Here is a 15354-nt window from a genome sequence, read left to right on the forward strand (position 1 = left end):
CTGCCCTGTTTGTAGTTCACACCGCCAATTACCATTGGTTGATAATGTGGTGCCACTATCAAGAACAGAAAGGGACCCAACTACAGCGAGATGTGTAGATACTACTAGTTCTTTTCGTACAGCCATGTCCACCAATTGTCCTCATTTACGCGCGCGTGTCTCAAAACTATGTAGACTCATTCATTCTATTAAGTTAAATTAAATAATAAAAATAAAAAGTCCCTGTTCATTTTTTTACTCATCATCACCATAGTCAAAGACCGTGTTGACAAATGCAATACTACGGGGCTCAAAAACTACAACATTTACTAAATACATTACAAGCACAGCGTCAGACCACCTGTTTCACGTATACGGCGCATAGGCGTTTGAACTCCCTTAGATTTTGCGCTTGTTTAATCTCTCTCGGCATCCTGTTGTACCATTGTACTCCTTTAAAAAACAACGAATTTCGGGCGTTTCCGGACAGATAGCTGGGAAGTCTCGGCTCACCGGCACTACGAGTGTTATACCGATGCACGTCAGACCCAACCACTATCCTTTCCCCCAAATACGTTGGTACCAGGCCTTTCAAAATTTTGTACACAAAGACTGCAGTTTGGAACACTATTCGCTGCTTGACCGACATCCACTGTAAGACGTCGAGCATAACAACCGAAGGAGTATACCAGCCGCAACACAAAATCATTCGCATGACTCTGTTTTGCAACCTCTGCAGTCTCTGTAACTGTGTTTGATTGCCGAGAAATAAAATTGATGCACAGAAATCAAAGTGCGGTGCTATTAACGATTTGTAGAGCTGAACTTTTCCGAAAAAATTCAGATTGTTGCCCAATCTACTAATCACACCACACTTTTTTGCCACTTTGGAAGTGACATTGTCAATATGAGGCCCAAAAGACAGTTTTTCGTCTAATATAACTCCCAGATATTTTATCTGGGAGACTCTGTCGATTGGTTCCTGATTGATGACAATAGCTGATTGGTCAGTAATTTGTCTCGAAGACAATACCATGAATTTGGTCTTCTTGATGTTTAAGGCCAATTTCTTGTATTTTAACCAACCATCTAAGGCATCTAAATCGACATTCAAAAGCTCCTTGGTCTGTTTTAAATCTTTCCGCGAGACAAACAAGACTGTATCGTCCGCAAAAAGATTGATTTCACATGACTGTAAAACCTTTTTCATGTCGTTTATATACATAATAAACAACACTGGACCAAGAACACTTCCTTGTGGAACCCCAAGGGTGTTTTCGATAGGGTTTGAACAACAGTTCATGAAAATTGTTCGTTGCGTTCTTCCACTGAGATAAGATGCGAACCATTCGAACTCAACTCCATCGATACCGAACCTTTTGATTGTTTCCAATAACAAAGGTCGCGATATCGTTTCAAACGCCCGTTTCAAATCCAAGAACACTGCAACAATCGGTTGTTTTCGCTCCATTAACTCCTTCCACTTAGCTAATAAAAGGTTCAGCGCAGATTCACAAGAATGTCCTTCTCTATAGCCCGACTGTTCCTCCACCAGCAAGTTATGCCTGTCAAGATACTGGACAAGTGTTTTTACTGTTTAATTGCATGATATTTGTCAATTTAAAATTGATAATCGTGGAATGTTTGGAAAAGATATAGTATCGATAATATAAATCAAAATTTCTATATTTAAAAATGTGCAGGACTCTTGATCCATGTCCAATATCCTTCAGTCCTTCTCTTGATCCATGTTCATTAGTTTGTGTCCTTTATGCTCAAACTATTGTGAGAATTTTTCGCCTTAATAAAATCTTCGCACTGATCTCTTTGATTTATGTTAGTGCAACAATCTCATATTTTAAATAAAAAAACAGGGCACGCTTTTTAACATCAAATTTAACATCACAACAATTCAAAAAGCAGCTGCTTAGTTAGTTTACTGTTCTGGCTCTGTATGTTCACTTGGTTTTCTCACACATAATTAATCATTTTCCCCACAGTAAATGAAAATCTCTCTGGTTCCCGTGTACTCGCGTTGATCTTTATTTTTCACGTAATACATTCATCCTCCTCGCTACATGATTTACACATTGATGTAATTCCCCTTCATTGTTGCCAATCGCCGTCCTTCTCATTATCCACCTACAAAACTGTTTTTCAATTTCAACACAACAGCTGATGTTATTCTGTTCACTGTGACTTCACTTTCGCTTGCTCACAATTTCTAGTTACTTTCGATTTAACTAGTCAACTAAAGTCAGGCTCCATAAACTGTACGTTTATCTTTCTGATCTGAGATCGAGAGGGAACCATTTCGAGCATTCTTGTACCAGTGCTCTTCAACAATCATAAACAGTTTGATGATAATCTTTTGCATTATTGCTGACAGTTTTCGCTTACCTCTTAAAAAGCAGCCGCTTCCGATATTTGATTCTGTTTTAATTAGCCTGTTGCTCGGTGTCTCACTCTTCATTACTTCACGCATAGCATTGTTGCCTAAACATTGGGATTAGAATCTCCTACACGTCTACTCCCAGACGAGTCCCAAAGAAAGACCTTTAAACTATCCCGGTTGGGTTGGTTCTGAATTCCAGAATTATTTCGAATGATACCGTTGTGTGTGTTTTTTTAACTGTGCAGCCATCGACAAGGCTTGGCCAGTTCCATTCGTGACTGTGACTATCTGGTGGTGATGTTCTCATACACACACCGGACAATATGTCCGATCTGACATGGCCTTTTTTTTAGTGCATCGTTCACCACCACTGTTGAAACAATGCAAAACGCAATCGTTCTGCATTTAACCGCTACGATTTCTATTGCCTACACACCTCTAAAGCTCCGTTATGTGATTTCGAAAGTTCCAAACTCATGTATGACAGTGCTAGAGCAATAGCCATTAACGTGTCTACCGACGCCAGTACATCATACTTTGGTGCGTGCGCTACAAGTGTGTATGTTGTGTTTCTTTTTGTGTCAATATTCATGTAAAGCGTGTGGTATGGAGTTAGGTTGTTTTCCATTTTATTAATATTATACCTTGTATGTTCGATCATATTTAGTTGCTGAACGTTTACTTTTCCCTACTAAACAATCACTACACACAGCTGGGACCGGAACCGGATGGGTTGGTGGTTTATGTTTAACGGTATATGTTTGTATTTTGGTTACGCAAACAGCGACAAATCGTGACGCACGTGGCTTGCCAGTGTGAATGATTTTTATTTGTAATTTAAATTCATGATTTACTGTGCGTTGCAAGTTATCGGTGCATCACGTCGAGTGGTCGGTTTTGTGTAGGTTATGTGAATGTGAAACATTTGCTTAGACTGATTTTGTACCGGGTCGGTGCATTACAGTTGAAAAAGAAAACTTAGACTATTCCAAAGCTTAATGCATAGGCTGAGGGGATGGTGATGAAGTCCGTCCGTCCATCCGGGCTGGCTTATAGGACTATCATTTTTGAGGATTAACGTGTTTGCACGCTAATTGTGATAATGAAAGAACATGTTAATTCCAGGGATACTCATTTCACAGACAGAAGCATTATGCCTGTTTTACCTCAACGTCTTTGGTTCATATCCAGCTACAGGCGGTTTAATATTGCACGCAAATGAGTGTATTACATGTATCTACTGACATTTTCATAGTATATTGCATCCTTAGGGTAATCAGATTGCGCGGCCAGACAGAAAAGGTTGTTAAATGAAAAAGACACGTTCACATTTTTGGGATTACCTATTTTAAACTGTTTTCAAATACTTTTTTGCTAATCTCGTCGCTACGCAGAATTTCGCTTGTTCGCTTGTGGCTTTGTTGCATAATAGTGCATTTGAGATGATTAACTTAGTGAAAGAGAGAGGAGAGTGAGAGATAGAAAGATAGAAAGTGATAGGTTGTTGAATTGAAAGGGAGAGAAACATCGTACATTTAAGATAGAAGACGCTTACGATGACTCGAGTAACGCTTCTTGGTACCTGCATTAACACCTCTTTAACTAACAAGCAATAAGAACATTTATGCGCACCCAGCAAAAGTGACGGCGCTAGTAAGCTGCCTTTTTTGTAGAATTAGTGTGTGGTTTGATGAATGTTTACTGAATACAAATATACCGTGGACAGCATTAGGTAGTGAAGTCACGCTCGAATTCTGCTGCGGGACACTATGGGTCTGACAGCATGAGCACGGTGTTCAAAATTTGCCAACGTACTACGACCTTCACCGAGCTAACTAACAAACAAAGCATCGCCGACAGATGGAGAATGGCATGTTTGGAACGCATGCTTATTTGGAAAGAATTATACCAAACGCATCGTCCCTTGCGGCATTTAACACTGAGCATCGGGTACTAATTCGTCCTGGCAGAAAAACATTGCTCACTTCATCGTAGTGGCCGTTGGTTAGTAAGCGGTATCAGACACAAACTGCACATGGAACAAATTTCGTACTACCTTTGTCGGTTAGCGATATCAATCACATAGTGAACTTGGATGCAGTGCTGTTTAAGAGTAGGTCAAGGTGCTCGGCACTCTGTCCCATTTAATTTTACATCAATCATATAAACACTGCGTTAAATTATATGGTTTGAAAGCGTTTACGTGCTCATGCTTACTGCTAGAACTAGTCCGTTCCTTCTACCTCTGCTCAGAAGGACATCGAATAGAACGACGCAGCACTTGGTTATTAGTGGAAATAGTATCGAACAATCCTACCACCGATATCTAGAGCTATGCAAGGAGAATAAGACAAATGCAGATCATTTGCTTCGCACTCTTCGAACGGGAACTAACCATCTCCACAGACTATGTAACTTTTCTCTTATGACAATAATCTCGCAGGGTGTGGATGCACATTGATTAAGATTGTATACTGCAAACGGTAAGCACTAGGCTTTGCGTCCAGTTGTTTGGTTTTTACTTTGTGAATGTATCCTGGAGAAACATTGGGATTAATATCGGAGTTTCTTCTCCTAAGGAAGGAATAGAAAGCTGTGTTGCACGATTTAACACCACCAGTTTGCCACTGCACTGGCACTGCACTTCCGTTCTTCACATTTTCACCAAAACCGTTCACTCTCTCTCTCTCCCCCTAGTAGCGGCTGCCATAAAGACCCCTAGTGCTCCGTCCTCGCCTGTTTCCGCCTCCACGGGCGCCCGATTTGTCCTTCTTGTGGGACTCTTTGGATTCTTCCTCCTTACCGGAGTCTTCACCTCCTTCAGCATCAGGTTGCTCGTCGTTATTGCCCATTGCCGTGAGAGCATCCTCATCGGTTTTACCGATATCTTCTGCCCCGCCGGCACGGTCCTCCGTTTCCATCAGTTCGACCTGCTCGGACCCGTTCTGACCGTCGTCGCTCTTGCCGTCTTCGGCCATACTCGCATCGCCAGATTCTTGAAAGGTTACAAAACAATTAGTGTACTGTTTGTTAGCAGCAATAATGCAATAGTTGTAAAGATTCGATTTTCAAGTAGAAACAATGGAAATATAAAGGGGAATTTTAAAAATTTTAAATTCAAAGAGAAAAACATAAACCACAACAGATGGAACACCATGCCTCAGAATTGCATCCAAAATTAAAGAAAAAAAAACACAATTGTTACCAAATTATCAAGTGCATCAAAAATGCATGTATTCAAAGAAACATAAAAATAGGCTTCACACAAACAAGTAAACGTACGAAAATAATTGATTTCCCGATTGGGTTAGTAAAGAAGTGATATACTAGAAAATCTACGTAGAAAAAAAATGAAATAAACAAAACGACGATGAAGACCAAGTCTAACAGATGTAATCGTCATCACATCGGTGCGTAACTAAGAGTTATCTACGATAAAGCCAGTCGCTAATCACACTTTGCTGCTTTGCTAGTACAAAAATTTGGATACTTTTCGTGACGCTGACGGCCGTCACCGACATAATCTTCATAATCATCACCTGTTGCTTCCGATGGATCGTACAGCTCCGAGTCCTTCTTCACTGCTTCGACGGCGGCGGTGACGGAGGAACCGCCGGCTCCAGCTCCTCCTCCGTTCTGCTCACCACCGTTCATCTCCTCCACGCTCTTCTTTTCGTCGGCCAGCTTCTGCTTTTTCTTCGCCGCCTCAGCTTCTTCCAGCGCGACGGCGGCCCGCTTCTGGGCGATACGCACCTCCATTGCCTTCTCGTTCAGAAAACGAATAAACGCACGATAGTGCGAGTGAGTGCGGGCGTGCACCTCGCCCGTGGCCTCACTATCAAAATACTTGTGACAGATGCGGCACTCCACGCACTCTAGCTTGCCAATCAGGCTAAGGCCGAGCGCACGATTCTTACGGTAGCGAGGCAGTTTGTTGTCGATTTCCGACGCAATCTCATCACCCGGCTTGTAGTCGAGTATGCAGTCTTCACTTTCTTCCTCCTTAGCAAGCAGCTCATCTTCCAGACAGTCCTCGTCGAGCTTCGGATCGTCCAGCGTCGCCCCAACGCCGTCATCTACAGATGGTTTACCACTATCACTTCCGGCTCCATCTTCGAGGGTATCGGTTGTGGTCGTGGTATCGTCATCGGTCGCTTTGCTCGGTTCACCGTTCGCCGCTTCTGTCCCCGCCGGCTTACCGCTGGTGGTGCCTGATTTTCCGTCTCCGGTCTCCAATTTCTTTGCCGCGGATACCGCAGCAGTATCCTTTTCTTTCTTCTTCTTTGGAGCCGTCTCTTCGCGAATGTCTAGTAACTCATCATTCATAGTAGAAATAGTCAATTCTGTCAACAACGAGAGAAAGAAAAAGTATTAAGCCAATCAAAACTTCTATAAAGGATTTATGCCGTCGCAAATACTTACGTTTTGCCTTACGTTCGATGTCAAGTCGGCTTGGTTTAGATTTGCAATTTTTCATATGCACAACCGAAAGCAAATGATCATCGTACTCCGTACGATTGTGAAACTCCAGCTCGCAGTCGTCGCACTTCGGGTGCAAGAACTTCTTCAGATCCAGATGCTTTTCCGAGCGCCGATGGGCGATGATGTGGCCGTAAAAGAACAGCTCGCACATCGGACAGTACTCGCGCACCTTGTAGTAGTTCTTGGCCTTTCCCATGCGTTTCAGACGGTCGATCTCGATCGTCTTAAGCTGCTCGGCGATGCGGGCCTCCTGGCGGAGCAGCGTGGCCCGCATCCGGTAGCTCTCCTCGATGCTCTCCTTCATCACCCGGTGCGTACGGCCGGTGATGTGATTCTCAAATGAAGTCGCATCGTACATGTGCTTATCGCACATGTGACAGTAGAGAAAGTCGTTCGAAACTTCCATGTACGGTGATGAAACCTTCGAGGGCAAGGTTTTATCCTTTGCACCACCCGACGCATTGTTGGTCGTGTTGCCCTTTTTGGTTCCCTTATTACCGCTGCATTCGGTGTTTATTGCATTTTCGATGACCAATACAGCGCGCAAGTCGAACATGAAATCAGAAACATCCATAAAGAAATAGAAATGCGTTAAATAAAACAATACGTCAAACAAAAACACCTAAAAAAGTATCGATTGGCATCTACACAACAGTTCATTGTTTCATGAACTGTTTGATAACTATATTCAAGCGTACACCGAACAAACTTTATGCACTTCAACACCAAAATCGGAGTCAACTCATTGAATGAAAATGAAAACACGCGAAAAACACCATGCGCCTCCATGCCTTCCCAATATAATGGTTCGTTTTATAAACTGAACACATTCGAAAGGTTGATTGGTGCTTCCAGTAGGCTTTGAAAATCATACGTAAACTTATTCTTCAACGAATGATTCTTGTAGATCTTTTACCATGTGCAACGTAAATGCTAGGTACGAAAAGTATTTCCAATATTCAAAATATACATGATTGTCACGTGCTTAACAAAAACATCAATAAAAACATAGCTGCATTAATTAATGACATTAATGGCTAGCAACAAAGCAACTTTTGTTGCGAATGGTCAATACATTTATTCTTAACGTTTTCTTTTAATTCATATAAGCAAAGTAAAAGCAATTTTATTTTGGAATTTTATGCTAACATTCATGCATACAAAAATACGGCCAAAGGCAAAATATATATTTACAAACATTATCATAAATACCCATGAATAATTATCAACTGTATTTAGTGTGTATAATCCTTAGTAAACTTTAACTTCAGGCTCACAGAAAAAACAAAAAATCAGATAATTTTATACTTAATGCAAACACCCCTGGCAGCAATAGTATGTACAACGACGCTATTACTTATGAGTTTTTATTTGTGTTCTAAATTTAACCAATTTTCAATCATTTTTCCTACTTTTTACTCCGTTTTCTGCATTACGTAAATCGTTTACGTCGTAACTTCAATATAAACCAGCCAAAAAACTAAGCATTCTCAGGGGGAGGAGGAAAACAAATGTGTGAACAAAGGTTGTGAATTCATTCATGCAAAAGCTAGTGTGCAGGTTGAAATGTAATATTACCTGTTCTTATTTTTACTATTATTACTAGACTGAATTGGATTTCGTCTTTGATATCCAAGATTTAACCGCGAAATATAGTCATTCTGAAAAGGGATAAACCGGAAGAAAAGAGAGCATTGAATGGTATGTGAAATTTAAACAGAAAGAAACGTGAAGGTAGCAGTCCAAATGCCTTGGCAATAGATACTTGGATTGAAAACAAGAGTTAGAACAGGCAAACCTGGAAAAAGTGTCCTCGGATAAAAATAAATCCAAAATACAGATGAATGGAACTGTTATGTTTCAAATAGATATGATACTTTTTGAGGGACAGTTTATGTAGAAAACGGTAAATATTAATCCAGCCGATACCCTTTCAACCAGGATTGTTTATAACTTATATCATGGCCAAAATTTAAAAGTCAAGTGAACACAAATTTTTAATCACGGATTTCAACGAACCTAACGTAAATACTAATAACAAAAAAACAAGCGACTCGAGGAATTGAACGAAGTTTGGTTTATCCTAAGGAAAACGAGCTCCTGAGAGGTAACCCGAAGAATTCTCAACATACGACTAATTAGGAACACACTTTTTCAAAAAGCCAGTTTTCGTACGAGTACAATTTCTGATCGCTCAATCCAATTCCATGTCTAGTAGAGGAAGGTGTTTTTTGTGAATTATTACGCATATTTATTTTGTTTGGATAGTAAGAACAGTATAGAACAGGTTCTAATTGAAGCGGTAACTTGCAGTAGTTAAAGTTAAAGAGTGAAATGAGGGCTAAATGGATGTGAGCGACAACAATGAGTTCAAAAATCCTTACTCGAACAAGACAAGTTATCGAAGAAAAGGATGAAAAAAGAGCATGAAACAATCAATCGATACGAAAGTAGTAACGTAGCTTGAAAGACCGCTGAAGAAAAAGTGGCAGTCCGAAACGAATCGTGCGAGAAAAAATACGGAATAAAATGACAAGTAAAAAGGATACATGTAGATTAGGTTGTATTGTGTTGAAAACCTTATTCAACTCGATACATCCAGAATTATCCGCATCCCTTCATCTGTTCAGTCAAAAATTTTTCAAACCAATTCAAAGCTATTCTTTAGTAACCAAGTAAAATGGAAGACTGACCAGAAGCACCAACAACGTGTAGAATGAGCGATGTTTTTTTGAGCAATCACAAATCGAATCGTTGTGAAGTGTACTTTAACTTGTCCGCGTTGCAGTTGTTCAACCAATTGGGAAAGATACAATTATTTACTACCAAGCAAACGTAAACTACGTTTTGATGCTCTGCAAAATGAAAAACGCACCAAACAATACGCAATCGCGATGTGTTTCAAAAAAAGGATTTTATTGTTCACTGAACCATGCGACTGTGCAGTCGTGTGTGTGTGTGGAAATTTCGTCATTCTTCGGTGCATTAAAAAAAACTGCGTTTATCAATGTTGACTTGAATTCGTGATTATAATCTTGCTGTTTCTAAGTAACAAATTATGTCACGATTTGCTCAGCCGCACATCGAACATTCACAAAGAGAATGGCGCGTTGCTATATGTAATAGCTGGCTGTCATTTGAGCCAGTGCTCGCCGTACTTTTTCGAATATGCGTTCTAGACATGGATTTTTGGCTACACAAGTGGTCCTTGCTGTGCACTTTCTTACCTCTGATTGTCTCGATTGCTAGTACATGCGCTATCGAGAGCTTCTCTATGGGACGGGTTACATGAATTCTTTGCCAGAACGTTCTTCGTACGGGCGACGGCATCCGGCTTTCGGATGCCACGTCCATTAGTGTAACGATTCTTACCGTATCGGTTCTGAGATCATTGAAAAACAAAGGAGGAAAAAAGAGATAATTTGTGGGAGTTTACATTGAACAATTTTTTCCGCTTCCGAATATGGCTGATGATAACCGAAACGGCCTGTAATGCTTATTTACTTCGTAGATCATCTTTTAACAATAGCAAAAACTATATAAACATTCTGGTAATTTGTCATTATTATTTACTATTGTTAAAGCCTATGCAAAAAATGCATATCATATTAATTTAAAAAAATGTATAAGCTATTGTTTCATCCTTTAGAATTTTTGTTTTGTAAACACGCTTCCTTCAAAACTAATTTAAAATTGCAACATTTGGGAATGTTTTCTTTAGCTAGTTACTTAACTACAGAAGTAAATAATAACCAGATCGAGACCGTGATAATAGACAGGTCATATGTAGGAAATGAAATAACATTAATTGGCCAAAACGAGCCTTCAGTTTCCATTGACTTTCCTTATCCTATACCAAGGCATTCTCTAGCCGTATGTGTGAATCGTTTAGTATGTAACCAACATTGACGCTAATACATACCCTAATGAAATTATAACCATTGATGTCTTCAAATCGCGAAGATTGCACACCATCCAAGAGTGATGGAACTTGGTTAGTGTTTTGATTGCGGAGCAGGTTGTTAATCAAACTGTTGGCAAACGTGATGGCATCATTGTTCCCACCACGGCCCCCGCCCACTCCCGTATCCCAAGGGTTGATACGGTTGCCATAGTTGTTACCAAAGTTGCCCCCGCCACCACCACCACCACCACCGCCGCCGCTACCACCGCCACCTCCACCACTGCCGCCACCACCACCACCACCTCCACCGCGACGGTTATTGTTGCGATAGGCCATGATTTCAGGAGGTAACTTTACTCTTCCTCTGGGGTTTCTGGAAAGAAAGAAGACACCGAATTACTGGTAGAGATAAGTGTTTAGTAGCAAACATTGGCAATCTGATGGGACAACACTGCAGTAGCAGCAGGCCCATCTTGCACCACCGACCCTGTTTCCGGAAAAAAAACATTGATGTAACACGCTCGCGGCAAACAACACGGTCGGTGTGACGTGCGTGCGTTACCCGCGAGGAACTGACACGAACCGGGATGTACGACATGCGCAGAACTTTTCCACGAATCGTTTAGGTTTTCCAAAGATCTTGAAGTTTAAGTCAAGCCAAAAGAACGATGGATATATTTTCGACCCCCGCTATCTTCTCGCCAAGTACAAATGACGTAAGAATTCCATGGTCCCTCGAAATATCTCGATAATTTATTTTTAAATTTTTTGTTAGTTACAAATTACGTCATTGTTCTTAAAGGTATGTCGTGCACATCAATGGATATTTCAAGGCACTATCAAGGAAATAACTTTTTTATAATGAATTCGAAATTTTCAAAAAGTAACGACAGCGTTGCTTCGGTTGATTGCTCCATCACATTTCATGGAGTGTTAACAATCAACTCATGTTTCTTCATCGAAGAAGAGACTTGCCCAAGTGAAAGAGCATGCGCTGGTAGCAAAAAATGAGATGAATTACAACCGTGATTTTTACACCGCCTAAACAATATCACCAACAATAAAGAAAGAAAAGAAACAGAGAAAGTAGCCGGTAAAAAAACTCGCATCTTGCCGGCTTTGTTCAAGGCATTGCTACCAGCCACGTTGGTGCCGGCAAGCAACAAAGAGAGAAAGAGATAGAGAAAGAGAGAGAGAGAGAGAATGAGCAACATTCAATTCAATCAGCTCAATGCCTTTCATTCTTAACATAGCCGGTGTTCCAACGCTATCTCTTTTTGTCCAACCTGTCAAACATAGATTCGCTAACAGCTGTTGTCCAGAAAATGCAGATAAAAATAAAAATAAATAAATAAAACCTTTTGAGAGAAAAAATAAACCAATTATGCTCTAAACCTCTTAAAACTGTTAAAAAAGTTTATTTTTTACACACGGTAGAAAGAATTACAACACAAATATGAAAGCAAATGCAAATAAAATTTACAGGCAAAAAGTGAACACGGTGAAGACTTTTCTTCTACCTCACCTCTTCAATTTTGTGCGGACGACCATCACCTAAGCTTCGCTACGCACTTTATATCCAGTATCAATTTCGAACAATAATACAAATGATTGGTACTGGTTTGAGCTTCCTTAGCCAATGCGAGCATGGTACTATTTGCTCCTCAAAATCGAACTTCAAACAAATATTAAAAACTTTACACCAAAGGAGTTGGACCAATTCGCTGTTATAATAAGCACTCTTTTTTTTAATCACATTTTTCATTTGCAGCGTGCAGTACGGTTGTATATTGTGTTCTTGCCGAAACTTTCGTAGATAAACCGATAGGAAAGTCCGATCCATGAAAACTCAAATGTCTGGAAAACGACGGACGGCCTCTAACATTCGTTTCCCATTGCTGATATTACAGCTTAAGAGTGAGACAGCCAATCTGGGGACCGTCCGTCTCCAGAGCAGCGCGATAGGGAGGGGTAACCAATTGAGCCGTCTGAGGTAACCGAATGAAAAATCGATATATTTTTCGCTACGATGCCATGCAGCACCCTGAGCATAACGCCCTTACCAAATAAAGTTGAAATCGGATTGCCTATCCAGAAACGAGCCGAAAATAGGTTCTCGTATAGGAAAGAACCAATAATTATACGCGCAAAGGGCTTCGTTGGTAATGAACGTGCGGTTTTCTACACTTTTTGTCACGTACAATGGCCGGCACACGGATGACGGCGGCAGACATCCTACATGGGGGTGCAGATTATTTTAATTTGCCGGTGTGCTGCATGTTGTACCAGATAATGGTCAGCGGGCCATCGCGAGAATATCTTTCACGAGCTTCACTGCAGTACTTACTTGATCTAATGAAGAAAAATATACACACTTAGAGATACTTCTTTGAAATTTCCTGAGGAGGAGAGAAAGTACTTGACACCGCGAATATCAGAACAAAATCAATTGAAAGTTGACTGAAGAATGAATCGTGTGGCACTTAAGTTCATTCATACCTAGCGCGGGCAATACGAGGAAATGAATGATTGCACAGTGGAAGTCTGATATACCAATAAACGGCGATAGATAGCAAGAGTTTTCCCTGGCATCCCCCGGTATAGGAACAGCTTATCTCTGGTCTGCAATACATAGTTAGAGTTGCGCAGAAACTTTCTTCCTTCACATAAAACAAAAATTTCACTGTGTTCTTGGAAAATTGGAAATTTACTGATTATTAATCAAGCACATAAAATATATGCTTTTCCATTGTCAATACAAAGACAAGACTTTATAATTTATTTAATACCTTTCGAAAAGAAAATCTTGAAATATATGAGTTGTAGTGATAAGATCGATCTTATCCATAGATTGTCAAATACAATTAATGTAAATTATGAAATAAGCGGGTGAAGGTTCCCGAAAGGTATGATTTATGAATGGCTAGGCACCTCCTCGGCAGTTTAGGTTTCGAGAAGACTGACTTTCGATAAAAACAATTGTAACAGATAACCCAAAGAACACGATTGACCAAAAGAAAACAGTCAACCACAGTAACAAATATCCATTGAAAGTCCCTTAGTGAACAGCAAATGAATGACCCTTTGACAGCTGTTCATTCAAAAATGCCAACAAACATCGCACACTAGACAAAGCACGTAACATACAAGGACAAAACTGTGCGTTGATATTAATTTAATAATTATGAACTGACGAATTAGAACTAATAATGAACTTTTAAAAAGAAGCCTTCAATAGTGTATGAAGTCACAAGGAAGCAAATAGATTTGCAGGTAAGAGTAGTCTTCTTTCAAAGCATGGAAAAAAGAGAATTGAAACAAATGTATTCTATTTTCTCAATCACTAGCAGGGCATAATGAAGAATATTAGCATTGGTTCAAGAAACTTATTTTTTTATTACCAGAAGTGTGATCGACTGTCGATTCAAATTCGCCGTAATCTACAGTAAAGTTTGATCTGTTTTGTTTTCATTTCTTTTTTTTACACTATCTCTGTACTCTGTAGTTTCAATTAATTTCTTGTTTGTCTCTGCTCGTTAAATAATTTCTTTTTTCATATTTTACATTTCATTTAAAAGGTAAATCACATGCAGTTGACAAATTCATACGCAATCTGTCTTTACAGTTCTCTTAAACTTCTTCTTCACATATTTTCTCCTTAATTTTTTTATCGTGGCCAGATGGCGGAGATTACAAAAAAAATCAGCAGAAATTGGTGCTGATGGTTGGTGAAAAAGTGAAATAAAAGTCGACGCGTGATTGTATTAAATTCCCGTGCTTTCTTTCCGAATCTGTGGCCAGCGGATTGTTCTTGTGCGCTTCACGTTTTCTCGACGCAGCAACAAACCGAAGACGAAATTCAATTCTGCTCCTCACCAGACATGGTACAAAACTTGACCACAGATCACTTTTCGTCTTTGTAGTAATGTATGGCTAGTGAAGTTTGTTTTTCGTTTATGTCATGTTACGTTGTATTTCGATTTGCGCGTTACGTTTCCATATACAAAAATAAAATGTACATTAGACACATGAACGCTGGAGATGGCTCTTACGCGAATAAATTAAATTAAAAATCGATTCCATCTTACGTGCATCTTATGTAAGTATATATAGCCTATTTTTCAATCTACAAGTCTCTCACTTCCGAAGGATTGGTAATAGTACGAACTTGATTAACATCCTGACCAATTGTCTTACTAGCTCACATACATCCCACACAACACATATGCATGTAAATCGAATATCAACTTGAAATAATCGTACTTCTATGCAATATGATTGAATCGTAAATGATGCTAAAATAATGCCTATACGTACAAAAGTGGAGGCGCTAACCGTACATTGTTCAAAATGTATACGTTTGGTCGTATATTTTCTAAGTCGGCAACATATACGACTTACGATCTACATCAGCCGTACATTGTTCGTATATCTATACGTATGCATAAAGAAAATCGTATTACATTCTTAATCGGCATCATATGCAACAAAGAATATACATTGCTCGTACATTGTCTATGCATACTGCGATTCCGATTCGAAATATACTAATATGAGATTCAATTTATTCAACTTAATACGACTTCGTGTTGTG

At 39.8% G+C, this 15354-nt stretch overlaps 1 protein-coding gene across 1 annotated transcript; it reads right to left on the minus strand.

Moving 5' to 3' along the window:
• Positions 1-5067: 5067 nt before the first annotated feature.
• On the minus strand, positions 5068-11096 carry LOC131281500 (zinc finger protein on ecdysone puffs-like). Its single transcript, XM_058310834.1, has 5 exons — positions 10779-11096; positions 10084-10238; positions 6797-7356; positions 5914-6717; positions 5068-5369 (listed from the first exon to the last, which is right to left on the minus strand). Exons 1-5 carry the CDS (start codon positions 11094-11096, stop codon positions 5068-5070), a joined length of 2139 nt encoding a protein of 712 aa, XP_058166817.1.
• Between the last annotated feature and the right edge of the window lie 4258 nt (positions 11097-15354).

Source organism: Anopheles ziemanni, chromosome 2, assembly GCF_943734765.1.
Source record: "Anopheles ziemanni chromosome 2, idAnoZiCoDA_A2_x.2, whole genome shotgun sequence".
In the NCBI taxonomy this organism is placed as follows: Eukaryota; Metazoa; Arthropoda; class Insecta; order Diptera; family Culicidae; genus Anopheles; species Anopheles ziemanni.

Bases quoted from the DNA above. Each gene is read 5' to 3' on its own strand.
- LOC131281500 (XM_058310834.1), bottom strand. From the start codon at position 11,096: ATGGCCTATCGCAACAATAACCGTCGCGGTGGAGGTGGTGGTGGTGGT. The intron at 6,718-6,796 runs GTAAGTATTTGC...CGTTGTTGACAG, and splicing joins CATCGAACGTAAGGCAAAAC to AATTGACTATTTCTACTATG. The intron at 5,370-5,913 runs GTGATGATTATG...TAACCTTTCAAG, and splicing joins CGATCCATCGGAAGCAACAG to AATCTGGCGATGCGAGTATG.